Raw genomic sequence first — 20,245 nt, forward strand, 5'->3', positions numbered from 1 at the left:
GGATTCATTTACATAAAAGTAATGGCTGCAAGAACATTGTCCTCCTCGTTTGAAGTGGGATAGTAATAGTGGTGTTTCTTGTCAGAGTGATGGAAAGGGTGATAGAGTAATATAGTGTTTCTGCAGTGTGCATCCAGGTTATTGTCCATATGTGGGAAGTACTCTGGCAAGAGTAAAGAATGTATGATAAGGAGGTGGATCAACAATCCCATCTCCACGAGGACACAGAGTCCAATGTTAGCAGCCTGGAATCTGGCAGGGGTCCAGTAAAAACTATTAGAGATTTTATTTTGGATTGGAAGAGGAGACTGTTTGGATTTACGTTGTGCTAAATCTGTTCTCTCACTTTATCCCCCCAATGATCTTATTCACATGGCTTTGCAAGTAAATAACATGCCATATCCAATTTAATATCCATGGTAGCAATGGATTGGTTTAATTATTTTCTTCAATATTTCTTGGTTTAATCTTTTCTGTCTAGCTGAAGTTTCTCATGCTTCACTGGATCACCTCTAAGATGGTGTCCTTTCAGCCTTTGTACTGAACGGTCTGTGTTCAGGAAAGACATTCTTGAATAGGTTATTCCAACTTTATAGATGACACATTTGGCATCAATGTTTTACAGAGGTTTGGGAACAATATTTTGCAGGACATAGTTTGCCTCTTGAAATGAGTAGATGCTGAAAAGTTTTTAAAAGTTTAAATTGAAGTCAGTACACTGCACTCTGGCTTAGCCCTGAACGTAAAAAAAGTTGTTGTTTTTTTAATATAGCACTTTTCATCTTCAAAAACCTTTGCAAACATTAAATAATATGCATTAATTCTATGAGGTTTTATTATCCCCATACATATTTTAAAACTTTTAGTGCTGCACCATTTCAAAGGGACCTCACTTCAGCTTATAATTTTGGGACTTCAGTTTTGAATTAGCAATCAGTTGCAGGCATACATAGTAGAATTTAGACAGCTTACTAGTTGAGGATTTAATACAAACCTCAATTCAGATTAGCAGGATTCCTGGAGTGACATTTGTGGTTTTGTTGGTGTTTTTGTTTGTCTTCCTTTTGTTGAGAGTCTCAACTTTTTCCTAAACAACATTTGAACAAAATCTGAGTCGGCAAAACACTTTTCTATGAGAAACAAAACTTTAAGTAAAGAACACAAAGAATCTCCAATTTTCATTTAGATAGATAGATAGATAGATAGATAGATAAATAAGGTTCTAACCTGGACACTGCCTTTCCCACCTGAAATACACATAGGGTATGTCTACATTGGCAGAGTTAGAGCGCTGCTCAGAGAACACTGAAGGGAAACCGCTGTTGTGTGTTCATACTGTCAGCTGCCTGCGCATTAGCATGTTCACACTTGCAGCATTGGCAGTGGTATTCGGAACGGTGCACTCTGGGCAGCTGTCCCACAGAGCATCTCTTCCTCTTCTGCTGCTAAGAGTTGTGGGAAGGCGGAGGTGGTCGCAGGACATCCTGGGTCCTGTCCCAATGCCCTGTGATGTATTGATTCGCATCCCAGCAATCCCTGTGCTTCTGTCCGCATTTGGCGCCATCTTTCAATGGTTTGTGTATTCGGTGCTCTGCCTCTTTGGTTTGCAGGACTGGATCCTGCACTGTTGACCAATATGCTGCTCACTCTCACCAACACATCTCGGGTGGCAGTGGAGTTGTTCCTTAAACTGCAAAGGCAAGAGGAGTGCAACACTGATCTCGCCGCGCGTACTAGCTACGACACGAGATTGCTTGTGGCATTCACAAAAGTGCTGACCACATTGGAACGCTGCTTTTGGGCTTGGGAAACAAGCACTGAGTGATGGGATCACGTCATCATGCACATCTGGATGATGAGCAGTGGCTGCAGAACTTTCGGATGAGGAAAGCCACATTCGTGGGACTGTGCGATGAGCTCGCCCCAGCCCTGCGGCGCAAGGACACGAGAATGAGAGCTGCCTTGTCGTTGGAGAAGCGCATGGCAATTGCACTGTGGAAGCTGGCTACTCCAGACTGCTACCAATCGGCCACTAACCTGTTCGGAGTGGGAAAGTCAACCGCTGGAGTTGTGTTGATGGAAGTGTGCAGGTCCATTAATCACATCCTGCTCTGAAAGACCATGACTCTGAGCAACGTGCGTGACATTGTGGATGGCTTTGCACAAATGGGCTTCCCTGGCTGCTGAGGGGTGATAGATGGCATGCATATTCCAATTCTGGCACCAGACCACCTAGCCACCAAGTACATTAATCAGAAGGGATATTTCTAAATGGTTCTCCAGGCACTTGTGGATCACCGTGGGTGTTTTATGGACATTAATGCAGGCTGGTCTGGAAAGGTGCATGACGCACGCATATTTCAGAACACTGGCCTGTTCAGGAAGCTGCAAGCAGGGACCGCTGGTGCTGCCTATATGGGAGGCTGGACCTGGCTGATGACGATATTCCTATGCTTATAGCGACGTGCTATATGCTCAATAATATTTGTGATGGCAAGGGTGAAAGCTTCACTCAAGGCTGGACCGCTGATGCTCAGTGCCTGGAGGACGAATTTGAACAGCCAGAGACCAGGGCTATTAGAGAGGTGCAGCGCGGGGCCATGAGGATCAGGGATGCCTTTGGGGCAGCAATTTGAAGCTGAAATCCACTACTATTTGTTGCTATGCTCGGGAGTGCAGTGCTTGTAATGCGAGGAGGTGATTGTGATTGGTGCAGACGATACACTATGAAGGTTTAAGAAAATTATCAGTTGCTTTGCAGGGCTCTGTTTGCTTTCAATTAATGAAATAAAGATTGCTTTCAAACTAGAACAATTCTTGTATTAAAAAACAACAACCAGAAGAGAGAGAGAGAGAAACAAAAATAACACATCAGCACTGTGGGGGATGGGGGAAGGGAGGATCCCAGTAGGAGGTGGAGTCCTGGGACAGTTAAAGATCTGTGTATGTCGAGGTATCATATGCAACCTTGTCCTTTGGAGTACAGTGCAGTGGGTACTGTACTTCAGCAGGGCTAAACTGCAAAGGGACGGGTGTTTGAGCGCAGTGGGTACAGGGAGTCCGCAGGGCTGGACTGTGATGGGGCAGGACTGGAATGCAGCAGGTACAGACTGGAGCCAGATAAGAGTGTGTTGGCAGTGTCTGGAGGGAGCCTGGGAAAGAGTTTTTTGCAACAGCGGCCGCAGGAGAGGGCGGGCGCGGAGCTGCTCAGTTTGCAGTGCTAGTAGCGCCTGGAGCGTTGGTAACCTGAGGACAGGGCAGTATAGTTCAAACCGATGACCAGAGAGGTGAGAACAGGCATTGTGGGACACCTCCCAGAGGCCAGTCGCAGTGCTGTAATTGACCAGGGGGTCTACGCTGGCGGTGCAGAAAGCTGTACGCCTCTCATCGGGGTGGGTTTTTTTACAGCGCTACAACTGCACAGTTTCTGCGCACTAAGTGGCTTGGCAGTGTGTACACCTCAGGAGTTACAACGCAGAAAGCTGCTTTACTGTGCAGAAACTTGCCAGTGTAGACAAGGCCTTAGTCATAACGAGGGGACTTGTTTAAAACAGAATGAAATATGCACATAATATTTATTTGACCCACCACTTATTGGTTTGCTTAATTGATTTAATTGAAAGCCTGTAGGCTTGTGAACAAGAATTGGTGTTACAAACACCTCTTGAGTTTGTTAATTTGGCTAGGAATACTAACTCTCTTTTGATAACCTTACAGCTGGGAAGCAGTGGTGACCCTAGCATGAAATAAACAGGCCGTCATTAAAGTGTGTGTGTGTGTGTGTATATATATATATGTGTATATATATATAACTCTTATTGCTGCCCTAAAAATGTTTCCATAATTAGATTGGTGCATGTGCAATTAATTTGCTGTAAAAATAATACAGGGGCTGATTCTGGCATCCTTATGCACATTTGAGGTATATCTTATTTATGAGATTTCCCATTGGTTTTAGTGAAACTACTCATGGAATAAGATACTACTCAATATGAGTAAGGGTGGCAGAATATAGCTCATAGTAAGCATGTTTTCCATCCATTAGTACAGACTGTGAGCAGATTCCCTACCCAGAATTTACGGGCTTCTGTCAGCAAACTCCAGGCTGTAGGTTCCCAGTGGTCAAAAGTACTCCTGAAGCCAGGATGCATCAGCACAAACCATATCACGAAACTGAAATAGGCTACTGAAGCCAAACTGGGAGATTTTAGGTCGCTAAAAGTGCAGTGGGGCTAAGGCAGACTCCCTGCCTGCTCTGGTCCCACGCTGCTCCTGGAAGCAGCCTGCAGCCCCTGGGGTTGGGGGGCAGGGGCCTTCACGTGCTGCCCATGTCCTGAGTTCCAACTCCGCAGCTCCCATTGGCTGGGAGTAGCGCAGGCTTAGCCCTGCTGCGCCGCTGACTAGGAGCTGCCCGAGGTAAGCGCTGCCTGGCCAGAGCCTGCACCCCTCACCCCCTCCTGCACCCCAACCCCCTGCCCCAACCCTGATCCCCCTCTTGCACCGAAACTCCCTGCCAGAGCCCGTACCCCCTTCAGCACCCCAACCCCTTTCCCTAGCCCGGAGATGCCTCCCACACCCAAACTCCCTCCCAGAGCCTGCACCCTGCACTCCTTCCTGCGCCCCAACCCCCCACCCTTGCCTGGTGAAAGTGAGTGAGGGTGGGGAAGAGCGAGCAATGGAGGGAGGGGGGATGGAGTGAGCAGGGCTGGGCTTTGGGGAAGGGCTGAGGCAGGGGTGGGGCCTCAGGGAAGGAGCGGGTAGGAGGTGAGGCAAGGGTGTTTGAGTTTGTGTGATTAGACAGTTGGCAACCGTAGACTGAAATATGGGGCAGGGATAGTCTTTTCATTCTCTGGGTGTATAATAACTGGCACCTGGGGTCCTCTAGGCATGACCACAATACAAATTATAATAATAATTGAGAGAGAAGAGATGTCTTTAGTTAAACTGTTTCAAAATGCTGTCGATTTTTGTTTATTTAATCCCAGCTTCTGACAACCTTTTGGGAGAAAAGCTCTTTGTAAAAAAAATTCAGCACTCCTGTCCTTTTGGTTGAGGGTGGAGAGAATTCTTCTTGCAGTTCTCTACTCCTCAGAGTTCTCCAAGAAATATCGGTAGACAAGAATCAATATTCCTGGTACTTGTAAGGATATGGGGGGTGGGTTAGGAAGCAGGAGAAGAGAGAGGAAAATAGAATCTTTCAGGCCTTTCTTATACATCCTAATGAAGGAAGTGAGGCAAAAGCACAATTCCTCTATCCCTCACCCTGTATTTGAAGATCACTTTTAAGGACCAAAAGTGACCAGGGTCTCTGTAAAAAGAAAAGGAGTACTTGTGGCACCTTAGAGACCAACAAATTTATTTTGAGCATGCTCAGGGGTCTCTGTGTTATATCTTCTTCAGAAAGTTTTATTTAAACCTGCAAAATGTCATCTTAAGACAGTGATGAAAGCCAAAGAGCAAATTTGCCTTGCCTCTTGATATGTGACCAAACAGGAATGCTAGTCTTGTGCACAGAATCAAGGGTAAAGATTTTCCTGTGTTGATATCACTGATTTTGTCATAAAAGGGTTCTGGCTGGCTCAGCATAAGCTCTCTGGGAAGCGGGCGGTGGGAGGGTGGAGTAAAACTGATGGTTTATTTTTTCAGTTTAGTCTTTATTTGGCAAATAATTTGGTTTGTTAAAATTAATAAAATAAATTAATATAAAAGGTGCCATAGGTAATCCATGCGTAGTCAATTATTGATTGATATGAAAATATAGCGAGAGCAGCACTTCACAAAGTCTATGTACTTTTTTTTTTTTTTTAAAGAGTGCAAGCTAATCTCCATTGATAGGATGAGACAGGATGGCGGTGGTTCTGATTAATGCCATGAGCTGCACTGGCTGTCTGTTGACTTCTGGGTGGACATTAGGATGTTGATTCCGACCTATAAAGCCTGAATCAACTGGGACCATCCAGCTTGAGAGATTGCCTCTTGCCTTGTGCCTTACTGCGGCAGTTTAAATTGGAAGAAGCTCGCAAGCTGGAGCTCCCTTGGTATACAAGAGAGGGAGTGGCTGGCAGGATCGTCCTTGTAACAGCCCCATAACTTTGAAATTCACTATTCATCTTGGTCTTAAATAGCCTGGTACTCAGGCAGTGCTGCAAAGCCCATTTTCTTGAGTCAGCATTAGGGGAAGATAGAGGTGGCAGTGCCTGGATAAGTGGGTGAGTGTATTTTTGAAGTCTTATTTGTAATGTTTATGCATTGTGTTTGTAACTGACTGCAGTGATGCTTAGAGGAGCAGATAAGTGTTTTTATGTGTGTTTGTTTAAATACAGTTAAATGAATAATATTTCCTCCTCTCCTGCCTGGCAATATCTAGTTTTATGAGAGTGGTTTTGTGCTGTGTTTTAAGAGAGTGTGTTTATATAGTGTTATATTTTTCTTATTATAATACTCTGAGAGCCCTGGCAAGTGTTGTTTTAGAACCAGGATATATTATATAGTGATTAAAACATTTGTAATATGCAGTTATTCTATAGTAAGGCTGGGACATTCAAAGAAGCTTAAGGGTGCTGGATGCCCAGTTGGACATCTAACTCCATTAGGCCCCATGGAAAATCTCACCATACTTGCACTATATTTGCACTTCTATTGCACTTTCCATTGGTGGAGCTCAAAGGCCTTTCAAAGCCTGTGGTAAAGCTGGGAATAGAACCCATATCTCCTGACTTCCAAATTCTGTCTCATCTGTATAAACCCTACATTGCTTTACCTCTCTAATTTCTTATATTGACCCACCACTCTTTTATGAGTACCTATTAACATATTAAAATTGAATTTTTGTTCTTCCTCTTTGTGGCTGCTTAATAATAATAATCATAATAATAATAATAAAGTGAAGATTGTCTGCACAGGGAGATTGACTGGAATAACTATTGTGAAATAAGCTATTCCCGAATAGCTCCCCAGGTGGACACTTTCTTCAGGAATAAAAGTCACTTTTATTCTGGAATACCGACTCTGCTTTGCGGGTGGAACTATTCCAGAATAAAAGTCATTTTTATTCCAGAAGAGTGTATCCGCATGGGGAGCTATTTTGGATTAGTTTATTCTACCATAGCTATTTCAGTAAATTTCCTTGTGTAGCTAAGGCGTATTTTAAAAAAAATGCTTTACTAAATGAACATACTGACTTCAGGATAAGGGCTCTCTAAAGTTGGATTGACTAATGAGAACAAAATCAGAGTTCTAACAAAAATATTTGATAAGACATGGGTCTATCCTGCCTAAGTTGTCTGTGATTTCTTTTTTTTTCTTTCTAATTTTTAGCTTCAAACTATTATTTTGGGTATATTAAAAATAACTCTCAGGTCACAAGATTTGAGTGTTAAGGCATTGGACTGAACTCCAGATACAGATTCAAATCTTGGATCTTCTACAGAGTTCCTAAATGGTCTTGGGCAAGTCATTTAAATCTCTTTGTCTCGGTTCCCCATCTGTAAAACGACAGGTTTCAGAGTAGCAGCCGTGTTAGTCTGTATTCGCAAAAAGAAAAGGAGTACTTGTGGCACCTTAGAGACTAACCAATTTATTTGAGCATAAGCTTTTGTGAGCTACAGCTCATTTGTAGATGATAACACCCTTATGAGGCAGGAGAGCAGTATGAGGATAAATTTTCTGTTTAAAGTGTTCAGAAGTTCTGATGATGTGAGGGCATATAAATACACTAATACACAGTAATGTGAATATAATGCACACACGTGTGTGTGTGTGTGTGTGTGCGCGCGCGCTCCGACGTTAGAGATGGGATACCTACAGATGCCAGTGTAAGATGGTTACTTACAGTATACATCAGTAGGCATCTCGAAGTTCTGTGTGTTTCATGGTAAAGTTATCATACTGCCTGGGCAATTATGAAAGCTCAACAACAGCAGCTAGTTTTAACTGCTAGTAAATGTCAAGATATAAAGTGTTTTGAAAAATAACTTTAACCAACTGTATGGTGGTTGCATTGCTGTGCAGTGGTTATCGCTTATGTCCTTTCTAATAATTACCATAGCAACTTAGTAAAAACTGAAAATAACTGATGGCTGCAGTTTCATGTCAAATGTTACATGTGGGCAAAGTACTATCAGTTTAAAATTTCACTACATTTAGCTAAATTATGCATAATTTGGTGGAAGCACTTTGTTACTTCTCTTCAGCAGAACGAAAATGACAGCTTCTTCTTCTTATTCACTATTCATCTTTCTACAATACTTGTTAAAAGCAAATGACCTTTTTAGTCGTAAGGGCAGTACCCCAAAACACACTCACCAAAAAGGAATCTGGGGGGATTTTGCTACCAAGCCTTTTCCGTTTTTGTATTTAGGCCCAGGAGAAAGTTGCACCTTTTTAAATTAAACTGGGTTTAAACTAGTTTGGTAATACCAGAGCAAACCCCTTATTTTGGTTTGAGAGGCTTCTTTTGCTTTATCTTAAACCACTTCCTAATTGACTTTAGCTAAAACGGAAATAAGCTCTAGCCCTCAAAATTAAATAATCACTTCATTATATTTTTTGAGAAGTCTGCGTCCCCTTTTCTAAGTCCATTCTGTTTTAGCCCAAAAGACAAATCTTGTCAGGGATGTGTATGACTGTTAAGAATAGTTTTAATTAAAAATAGTATCTAAACTACATGCTCTCCTCCTCCCATTTCGCTTTACCTTCTTTGTCAGCTGCGACTGTCGTTATTTATCCTAGCTCAGAGTGGGACATGTAAGTATTATGGAGCTGAAATGAGTCGAATGGCAGGAATTGCCCCACAGGAGGTTTCTCTCTAATGTTTCTGACACTTCTTCCCTTTCACATGTATTCTAGCCATTTTGGGCAAGATTTTCAGTGGTGCTGAACACCGGCAGCTCCTGCTGACTTCGGCATCTCTGAAAATCAGGCCTCTTTTGAATACATAGCACTTCAAGCCAGTGTTCAGGGCTGGCCTGGGGGCACCAAAGGTTTAGAACAAGGCTAGGTTATAGGTCCTTTAGTGGAGGTTAATGGTGGGAGGTTAATGGTGTCAATGGGGCTTGACAGAGTTAAATTTAAAAAAAAAATGTTTATCAATGTTTATTTTTAAGCATTGTTTCAATTTGTATCTATTTAAATGTTCACAGTTGTGGGAAATTAGTGGAGAGGAGACGTCAGACACTGGGAATGTCCAGACAAATCATTTAATGACAGCAGACATTGAGATTCCAAAAAGTTAAAGTTTTATAATCATTAAAACACAAACTGTCAAATCACATGTCAAAATATAGAAAGTAAATATTCTTAAATCAAACTCTGAAGCATGTTCTCGATGTCTTATTCTGTTCTCAAGCTGTGTTTGTCTTAATTTGTCTATCTGTAAATTTTGATTATTATTGATGGAAAAAAAATATATAGTTAGTGTGCGTATGCATGGGGAAATCAATATTTACCGACAATTTCTGATAAAATGTAATTCTTCCAACCCTACCTATACAGCAGCTGCTTCTGGAGCTCCTCAAACATAGTCTGACATTAAAGTTGCATTTAAAATTCAGTGCCGGAATATAGTTTTAAAAGATTTTGTTTGTTTTTGGGGAGCTGTAGAAAGTGCTTTGGAATCTATTTTACTTGTCAAGTGTAAGTCTTTCTTTGAGTTCAAACCCGTTAAGATTCATTCATTTCCACTGATCTTTAGTAACATCTTATCCTAATCCATATTGTTAACTATGCTTCATATTTGTTGTTTGTTTCATGTTTCTTTACAGGGATCCCTTGGAGTTGGCCCTGGGCATGGACAACTATTTCCAGTCCTGGAGGAGAGTAGTAACTAGTGGAGTGGCATTCAAGAGAAACCAAAAAACGTGCTGAGGATATCCAAAGTGTGACAGGAAGGGGCAGCCTTCCAGCCCAACAACCATGCCTTTCGGGCTGAAATTGCGACGGACCAGGCGCTATAATGTCCTGAGCAAGAACTGCTTTGTGACACAAATCCGTCTGCTGGACAACAATGTGATCGAGTGCACACTCTCAGTGGAGAGCACAGGACAGGAGTGTCTGGAGGCGGTGGCCCAGAGGCTGGAATTACGTGAAGTAAGTGTGACCCAGGAAAGGCCATCTGTCAGTTGTAATTTAACATATTTTTAGCTCAAGCAATTTTGTCATGTAGAATCTGTTTATTAGAATCATGTTATTCTTCGTGTTGGCCTGATCTTATCAGTAAACGGAACTTTGGCAAACATATTCTGGTTTAATGAAAACTGATGACAGCACACTGCCTATAGTTTGTACTGTGATTAATGTTCATCCTTGCTGGGAAGAAATCTACATGATCTGAAAGAGAGCTTTCTTCTTTGCTTATGAAAATAAATGTATATTACTTTACCTTTGAGTGGGTAGCTGATAATTTCCACGTTTGGGCATCACATCAAAAATGTTAAAACTCCTACTTGTGGCAGAGTCAGTAGACTAATGTTCTTTTACTTTGTTGTTGGAAAAAGGACTAGTTGTTAAGGACCAAAGTACCAAAATATAGTTATTTATCTGTGCAAATTTTGGGCCAAATCCTAAGGTTTTTACATAGTCCTTAGTAAGACAAGCTGGAGATAGACTTCAGGATTTGTTTCTTTTTCATTCTTTATATGTATAATTGAATTTATTTCTTGGTAGCAGCCCTATTGTGTAGACAATATGTATATATAGTTGCAGTATTTGAATGTATTTTTAAAAAAAATATTATTAAAATACATGATGATCAGATCATTCCATCAGTTTAGCATAGTGACGTCTCTGTTTGGAACCCATGTTTTGTGGGAAGTTTCAGTCCAAAAGAAACATGATTGAGAAAGTTGAGTGGGTAAAAAGAAAAAGTTAGAAGAACTTGACCTACACCTTAACTAAAGCTATACGTGATAGCTGTGTAATGGCTGACTGTTCCTTAAGACACATCTTCCTGCATTAGGCAATATCTTTGGCCCTGGTTACGTTGGTTTTATTTTGATGTGACATCATTGATTTCAGTGACTCCACTCTCTAATTTACAATGGTGGGAATCAGGTCCATTGTCTTTTGAATTTGGGCAGCATAGAACACTATTTTAATATGAAAATAGGCTTTGGTAAGAGCAACTTACTTATTTATTAAAATTTACATAGAAGTTGAGTAGTGTATGTAGTGAAATCCTGTGGATATGTGAAGACCTTCTTTTGGCGGCTTTTTATGTTTTATAGTTATTCTCAAAATTTGTTGAGAGGCTGAGCCTTCCCATCTTATATCTCGTCCTTCTTTTATTTTCTACTTTGTGCCATAGGAGTAAATGGCTATTTTTAGAATTGATTTTGTAAGAAAGATACTTTAAAAAAAAATAAAAAAAAGTTTAGGTACTCTGGGCCAAATTCTGTGCTGACTTATATCCTGTGCAGGCCCACCATGGTCAACAGGGCTTCACAGGATGTAAGTCAAGGCAGGGATTGGCCCATTGGGTTTGGACTGCCGCTATGAAGTGTGCACCTTCCTGTTCACATTTATCTCCAGGTTTCTGTTGCCAAAACTTGCTGATTAGCCCTGGGTCTTTAATTTACAATCCATATTTCCCCAAGTCCTGCATAGCTGGCAGGTGGCACCAGTTCTTCGTGAACCTATGTTATGTCTTTGGTTTCCATCCTGGCACAACCTATTCTCTGAAGGCATGTCGGGCAAAATTCAGATGAGCTGTAAACAGATGCTACTCCCTTGATCTCTATCTTAGGTACTTATATGGCCCTTGTAGTATCTGAGCATGTCACAATTTTTAACGTATTTTTCCTCACAATGCCTCTGTGAGGTAGAGAAGTGCTATTATCCCCATTTTACAGGTGCAGAACTAAGGGCTTGTCTACACTGGCAATTAACAGTGCTGCAACTTTCTCGCTCAGGGGTGTGAAAAAACATCCCCCTGAGCGCAGCAAGCTGCAGCGCTCTAAAGTGCCAGAGTAAACAGTGCACCAGCGCTGGGAGCCATGCCCCTTGTTGAGGTGGTGAGTTACGCCACAACCAACTCTGCACAATGTCTCCTCCCTGAAAATTGCCTCTCTTCTCTCTCACTAACCTTGAGTCCTACCCTCACCTTGCCTTTATCTAGATAGTTTTTGTAATCCTTCTTTAATCTCTTTTTTGTAAAATTATATATTTTTGTGTGTCTATCTAAAAATCAGTATTTTAGACCTTGGGGTGTCTCGTGATGTTAATTGTATGAAAGACTCTATTAAAAATAAACAGTAATTGTGTTTTTAATTTGATATACTTGTACTAGTTCTCCTGTTATATATGTGTTGTAAATTGTACCTTCAGGATCAGAAATAAACACACCTTTCAGTCAGGCTGACTTGGAAGGAAAATATTTTGTCAAAAACAAAACTCAATTTGCTTGAGTTGACTATGTGTATTGTTGTGGAAGAGCTATCAATCACTGTACCACACATGACTGAAAAACAGTATTTAATGGGTTATGCATATTTTTATTTGATCTCCAGGGAATGCAGTTCTTTCCCTGACTGAGTCAGGGGTCAAGCATAGGTCAGCTGAAAATATAGCCATGTAACTACTGTAAAATCAACTTGAATCCTTTCTAGTAAGCATCAGCTTGAAGACCTGATTTATTTTGAGTTGTTGACAGTTATCAGTTGCAATAAGATGAAGTTTTATGTAAGCCCTTGTAGGCCTTAATTTTTTTTTGTACTTTTAGCATTATATTCTCTCACACTCAGAGAGAGAGAGAGAGAGAGAGAGATCAGGAAAGGAATTTAGTACAATAGGACTTACACCAGTTTTTTTATTGGAGAGGAGTATCTGTATTAAGTATTACAGAAGAATTTTGCTGTTAGCTGGCTATGAAACTGTTTCTTTTTTATTTTGGTTAAGGATATGTAAATCAATAATGCACTTTTTAACTGATTTAATAGATTAGTTGGTTGATATTAAGCATGCACAGCAAACTTTACCTTGATATTATGCTACTCTCAGTAGCCAGGCATAATGGGGTTGGGAGTACCCCTACCTTTTTAAGTAAGAAAAATGGCACCTCTAGCACCATATGGTGCCACAGAACTTCACATGGATCACTGGCTCAGTACTGAGGCAGAGGGAAGAGTGCTACTTACTGAATCATCAGCACCTCTTACTACAGCACTCTGGGCTTTTCTTGGAAGAACTCCTGTCCACAGACTGGCCCGATATAACAGGAAGTCCTGCATCCTGCAGTCCTACTGCCTCAAATGTGTCTGACTTGTCTCCGTCTCAAACTAAACAGGATTATACCCAATCAGTACATGAATGGGAGAACTTCCAAGAACAAGCAGCTGCAGTAAGTGGTGATCTCCCCTCTAAATCAGTATTGAACTGATATCCCAGGATGGGATTAGGGGGAACTCTTCTATTAGAGGTATGCTGGTGCTTTATGGCTAAAGCAGCAAGGACTCTTCCTCTTGTTTAGAGTTCAGTTTATACTTGGCATTATAGCTGAATATACCAATAGGTATTGAGTCACTAGATTCCTTTGATTTAAGTTAATTACTTCAACAAGTGTTATTAGCCTTCCTCCTCCAGGCATCCCACCATGCTGTCTGACAAATGAGTAGGGACGTCTCTATTATAGACTGCAGGATGCAGTAGAAGCTCAGAGTTACGAACCGACCAGTCAACCACGGAAGTATTTGGAACCGGAAGTACGCAATCAGGCAGCCACAGACACAGGGGGGGGGAAAAAAAGCAAATACAGTACAGTACCATGTTAAATGTAAACTATTAAAACAATAAAGGGAAAGTAGCATTTTCCTTCTGCACAGTAAAGCTTCAAAGCTATATTAAATCATTGTTCGGTTGTAAACTTTTGAAAGAACAACCATAAGGTTTTGTTCAGTTATGAACGTTTCAGAGTTACAAACAACCTCCATTCATTCCCAAGGTGTTTGTAACTCTGATGTACTACTGTATAGCAAAAATTTATTAAACTGAAAGTTGTGGGATTTTTAAGCCTTTACAACAAAGTTTTGTGTAAATAAAGGTCTCATTGATAATTTTTAATGAATTGATTATTATATCTCTGAACCCACCATGTAAAGTGCATTAATGCACTTTAACTTCACACCTTCAGTTAATTTGGCTCACCTTTGGTATGTGTCCCTGGGTAGACATGTCCTCAGTGAAAACTTTCCAACTGAAAGAACAGTAGGACAATGGAATAGACTGCCTAGGGAAGTTGTGGAAGCTCCTTCACTGGAGGTTTTCACAAAGGAGGCCAGATAGTTATCTGTCCTGGATGGTTTAGACACAACAAATCCTGCATCTTGGTAGGGGGTTAGACTAGATGACCCTTGCGGTCTCTTCTAACCCTATGATTCTAAGAGGCCAATGACTGAACAGATATTGAAATGTTCTGCCCTTTCATCCCTATAGTTGGGGTCCCTCCACATCAGGGTTGAGGTACATTAGTAGAACAGTAGAAGGAAGGGTTATACTGGTACCCAGTTTAAAGTAAAACTAAACATTTCAATAAAGTCTTTGATAAAAATTTCAATAAAAATATATGAAATATATTAAAAAGTATATTAAACCCTGTAAAATGGAAATAATGTTGAAAATGTTGGAACTTTTTACAACATTTTATTTAAAGAAAAATTCCAACCTCCTCAAATTCTGATGAAAAAGTATATTTAAATAAAAATGTATAATACGAAGCATATTATAGGCAAGGCTGTTTGAAAATTGTGACTTCTGCCCTACTCTTCGCAGTTGTTTGGTACGGTGAGGCAAACTGTCCCTGTTTTGTTTAAAATCAATGTAGAATTTCCATCAAGATTTTAAAGGAATAGGCGGAATAAAACATTAAGAAGCAATAATGCATCCCAAAGTATAAACTTAAAAAAATAATAAACACACAGTTAAAACTAATTTCCTGCTACATAATCTTTCCATATATGTAATCATCATCAAATGAATGTTCCTTCCTTACTAATTCATTGCTATATTAGATTAGATTTAGTTGTAGGTGGGAGGAGAGGAGAGATTGCAAGGAAAAGGAATGTGTAGGAGTAGAAAAAAGTATAGTAATTTTACCACCTTTCAGAAGAAATCCTTTAATACATGAACTCTTGAAACTAACTAGTTCACTTTCAACGTGAAATGACACAAGTACTGAAAATACTGTACTGAACTTTCAAGGTATTAAAAGGGCTTACAGTAATCCGTGTCATCTTGGATTGAAGTTTCCAGTGTCAGCGATCTTAAAAATCACCCAAATAACCAAGATTATTTGTAGTCTAAAGTTTACATCTGTTATTCAGAGGCGAGGGAAATAATATAAATACTGTGAATAAGAGGCTTTGAACAGCAGAAGTCATTTTACCCTGGGAATAAAAACTAAGGGAAAATAAAATCAAACATTTTGAACTACTTTAAACTTTCCAAGGAAAATGACGTGAATTCACCTCTGACTTCTAATGGCTTGGCTGTACTTGTGAGTTAGAGCGCATTAAAGCAACCCCGGGCGCCCTAGCTCACTACCCGTCCACACTGACAAGGCACATAGAGCGCTCTGACTCCATGGCTAGAGCGCTCCTGGTACTCCACCTCAGCGAGAAGATTAACGCTTGACATGTCTTGGCTGAAATGCATGGGCGTCAGTGTGGACAAGGTGTTGCATTACTGCGCTCTGATCAGCCTCCGGAAACGTCCCATAATCTCCTTAAGTCAAGCGTCCACTCTTGTCATTGTTTTGGAATTGCTGCAGGAATGTGGATATGCTTTTTGAAAGCTCCGTTTCTGACAGCCAGCTGCTTATCTGCTCCGAGACGAAGCAACCACTAGTGTGGAATGCTGTGTGTGTGGGGGGGGGGGGGTGTCTGCTGCTGTCTGAATTTACAAGACAGCATGCTGACATGCTCTCAGCCCCCCAAAAACGCGCGCTCTCTCCCCCCACATACACACAACACACTCTCTGTCACACTTCCCCCTCACTCCCCCCCATTTGAAAAGAACGTTGCAGTCACTTGCATGCTGGGATAGCTGCCAAGAATGCACCGCTCCCAGTGCCACTGCAAGTGCCACAAATGTGGCCATGCCAGTGCGCTTGAAGCTGTCAGTGTGGACAGACTACAGTGCTTTCCCTACTGCGCTCTCCGAAGGCTGGTTTAACTCAAAGCGCTCTATACCTGCAAGTGTAGCCATGCCCTAAGTTTCTGGCATGTTCTGGTAGATGTAACAGGCTGTCCAAGGGCAGTATGCATCTCAGATAATTGAATGATGGCCTGTGGAAGAAAAAGTGGAAAGTACAGTGGGCATTTATGGAATGTAGAAGAAGTGATATGCTAAATGCTTTAAGGGAGGAGAAGTAAGTCACAAACTTAAAGTCACAAACTTAAAGGCTGGATACACTTGTGAGTGCACAGAGTACTTTTCTGTGTACGTGATAAATGACTCATAAAAAAGCTGAACCAGATAGCTGAATCTCAGCTACCTGACTTAAAAGAAAAGAAAGTTCACTGGGGCATTAATTCTTGACACTTTCAAATATTTTATAATGCTAAAGGAGTTAAACAACCTGAAGATTACTGACCTCCTGTATAGCAAGGTAAGTAATTCACAAATGTGGAGACTCTGCCTCTGGGTATTAGCCATGGAATAGAGTGCCTTTCATCTCTCGGCAAATGATTCCGAACCAGCCCAGATATATCATTCCCAAAAGTTGGTACCATCTGATGGCTCTTTGGATGAAGATGAATAGCTCATTTCACACAGATCGCCAGTTTTCACTGGACAAGTATCTGCATAAAAAAAACCCACTGCCACAACTAGCAGAAATTGCAACACTGTAGGACTATTTCAGCAAAGAGGCCAGTGACTGAAGCAGCACTTGCGATGAACTGTGCTTCGAAGAGGTACTGTGAGGGGAAGTTTGCGATGGCACTACCCATGGTGGACCCATTTTGTGGATAGAAAGAGAGCATCTTGCTAGAATTCAGTCTGGCACCTTTCACACACATACGAAGAGCTGTAGGAAAAAAAAGTTGGTACAGTTTTCTTCCAGAGTTTTCTAAAAATTGCCTTATGTTCCACACGGCCCCAGCCTTATGTACATGACCTGGAATTTCTTGGAGTGTACACGTTTTTCTTGGACAGTAGATATACATGCAGAAACATCGATTTCTAACACGTGCTAACATCACACTTTAAGGGCTTATTAGTACTAGAGCTGGCCAGAAAACATTTGTTTTGGGGAAAAAAATTGAGCTGTTATAATGTGTTTTCATATTGATATAGAAAGAATTCAAGACCTTTCAAAACTTCATGAAAAAAGGCTGAATGTGTATAAAATCTTTTACTTTAATCCTAAAGTTCCATGTGTAGATTCTTTGTATCTCATGGTGCTAGATGGGGGGTGGGGGGGGGACTACCACCATACCCCTCTTAAAACCTTCCTACAGAAGAGGTATTTTTCAGCTTAGCAGTTGGCTCCTACTTTCTCTGCAACAGATGCATGTCCACACTGCAGTTTTACAGCCCTGCAGCCCGAGCCCTGTGAGCCTGAGTCAGCTGACACAGGTTAGCTGTGGGTGTTTAATTGCCGAGTAGACATACCGTTAATGTGCAACCCTGTATAGATAGTAGTGAAAAGCACAGATCCCGTATTGTGATGTATACTGTATTTCAAAAATTATTTGACATCATCTTTAAATTAGTCCCAAGAAGTAAAAATGAAAGCAAAAGACAACTTTGGCCTTGCATCTGCATTGGGAAAATTGACACACTATTGCCTTCCATTTTTATTTGCATTTATGACCTCAGTTGTGCGTGTGGTGTTGAAAATAAACTGTCTCTATTTGACTTCTTTATCTAGACACACTACTTTGGCCTTTGGTTTCTCAGCAAGAGCCAGCAAGCACGATGGGTAGAACTGGAAAAACCTCTGAAGAAACAGCTGGACAAATTTGCCAATGAGCCTTTGCTTTTCTTTGGGGTAATGTTCTATGTGCCCAGTGTGTCCCGACTGCAGCAGGAGGTCACAAGGTATGTGAATTCCTTCTGGTCACCCTGTTGATAGTAAATCTGTGGCATAGCTGTGTATGAACGGACAATTACTCTTTTTTGTTTGTTTGTTTTGATTTTTAAGATTTTTGAGTGTCATCTATTTTGTTCCCTTCCTGTCCAGTTCCAAGTAAAACCAGTGAGAGAAATGACCAGTTGGCATATCCGTTTGAAAAGATTTACTCTGTGTGTTGCATCTCAGCTAGTGTTCTGCAAAAACGAGATGATAAAATACACATTAAAAACATGAAATCCTACCTGCCTGCCTCAACTGGCGGGGGAACTTGATGGGGCCAGCAGTGAAGAGGGACAGCCTCAGCAGCAAGGGAGGGAGACACTCACTGTGAGGGGCTCCATGTAGCTCCTCCCTGTCCGTTGGAGTCTCTGGCATCCAGTCTCTGGCATCCATTGACCGGTTGATGGAGAGGGGCACTGATTGACCTTCACAGCCCAGCTCCAGGGATTTAACATGGAGCACAGGCCATGCAGAGCCTCTTTCAGCTCCATTCCAGAAGTCCCACCCTACCCACCCTGAACTAGAAATGGGAATCCGACCTGGCAGATGCTGTGGGTTGAGCCTGTCGCCCGTTTGGGGATCATGAAGGAATTTTATCTTGCACAGGTCCAATTGGCAGAAGTCCAGGGAGCATTTTTGCCTTCTTTTCAGCACCTTGGAGTCAGAGTGGGTTAAGTAGGAATGTGCTTAGAACCTAACTGATGTACTTGGTTAAGTTGTTAATTTGTAGCAACTTATTGCTGGCTTCCAGTGCAGTTAAAAGGGTATTGCATGGGCCCAGAGGAAAAAGACCTGGGATTTTGCTGATGGGCCTTGGGCTCATCGCATAGGTACAGATCTTGTGGCCCTTATGGGACAAAGTCCCCACCCTTTGGCGTCCTCTGACCCCCTCGTCGGGGGGAGGGGCTAAGACTCAGAGCAAGCTGAGTCTTGCAGAATTGGTTGAGGAGAGCCTACCCCGAATTATGGATTATATGGTAGGAGCCCCATAACCCCTTCAGTGAAACCACTTAAATGCCTGGCATAGGAGAGAATGGGTTGCCTCTCCCTTGTGTTTTGAGTAATAAAGTTTCAGTCTGCCGCTTGTGTTCTTCTACAAGCCTTACACATTTGACATCTGTTTACATTTTTGGTTTCTACTTTATATTCTCTAATAACTTCTGCTGTAAATAAATCTTAGTGTTGTTTTCTGTCCATATTTTTCTTGTGATTTCCTTTTTCCTCCTGCAGTTCATGACAGGTTTGCAATTAACGTTTTTTTGTTTTTAATTTCAAATATTATTTTATGTAAATTCACTGTTTATGCGTCGCTTTCCCACCATTTTGACAACAAAATTCAGGAAACAGTGGCTGGCTTTTGTAGAGCAAGTAAGTAAAGGGGGCACATAAACCACTGAGTTTTACATAGGTTCTACATTAAAATTGGGGATTTCTTTCTTGTCAGGGGAGTGGTGGATTTAAGTTGGGAGGTTTTTTAGTTTTAAATAGGGCTGTTAATTTGTTTTGAGTTAAATTGCTTGAGTTAACTCGATTAAAATGGCTATCAAGATTTTTTTTTAATCACACAGTTAAACAATAAAAGAATGCCAATTTAAATTTATTATAAATATTTTTGGATTTTTTCTACATTTTCAAATATATTGATTTGAATTACAACACAGAATGCGAAGTGTACAGTGCTCACTATATTATTTTTGGTTACAAATATTTGCATTGTAATAAAGATAAACAAAAGAAATAGTATTTTTTCAGTTCACCTCGTACAAATACTGTAGTGCAATCTCTTTATCGTGAAAGTGCAATCTACAAATGTAGATTTTTTTTTGTTACGTAACTGCACTCAAAAATAAAACAATGTAAAGCTTTAGAGCCTACAGATCCATTCAGTCCTACTTCTTGTTCAGCCAATCGCTAAGGTGAACAAGTTTGTGTACATTTACGGGGTCCTACCTGTAATGGACTTTCACGATAGAGATTGCAGTACAGTACTTGAAAGAGGTGAATTGAAAAATATTATTTCTTTTGTTTACCTTTATTACAGTGCAAATATTTGTAATAAAAATAACACAAAGTGAGCACTGTACTCTTTGTATTTTGTGGCAAAGAGTCCTGTGGCACTTTATAGACGAACAGACGTATTGGAGCATAAGCTTTCGTGGGTGAATACCCCCTTCGTCA

At 41.0% G+C, this 20,245-nt stretch overlaps 1 protein-coding gene across 2 annotated transcripts in view; it reads left to right on the plus strand.

Moving 5' to 3' along the window:
• Nucleotides 1-20,245, plus strand: part of PTPN14 (protein tyrosine phosphatase non-receptor type 14) — a 175,141-nt gene that overhangs the window by 60,122 nt on the left and 94,774 nt on the right. For both annotated transcript variants that reach the window (XM_043543657.1, XM_007064750.4), the window contains 2 exons: nucleotides 9,762-10,086; nucleotides 17,864-18,033. In XM_043543657.1, the coding sequence (XP_043399592.1) occupies nucleotides 9,913-10,086; nucleotides 17,864-18,033 (344 nt within the window). In that variant the 5' untranslated portion in view covers nucleotides 9,762-9,912. The remainder of the gene's footprint in view (nucleotides 1-9,761; nucleotides 10,087-17,863; nucleotides 18,034-20,245) is intronic.

The sequence above is a fragment of the Chelonia mydas genome, chromosome 3 (assembly GCF_015237465.2).
Source record: "Chelonia mydas isolate rCheMyd1 chromosome 3, rCheMyd1.pri.v2, whole genome shotgun sequence".
Taxonomy (NCBI): Eukaryota; Metazoa; Chordata; order Testudines; family Cheloniidae; genus Chelonia; species Chelonia mydas.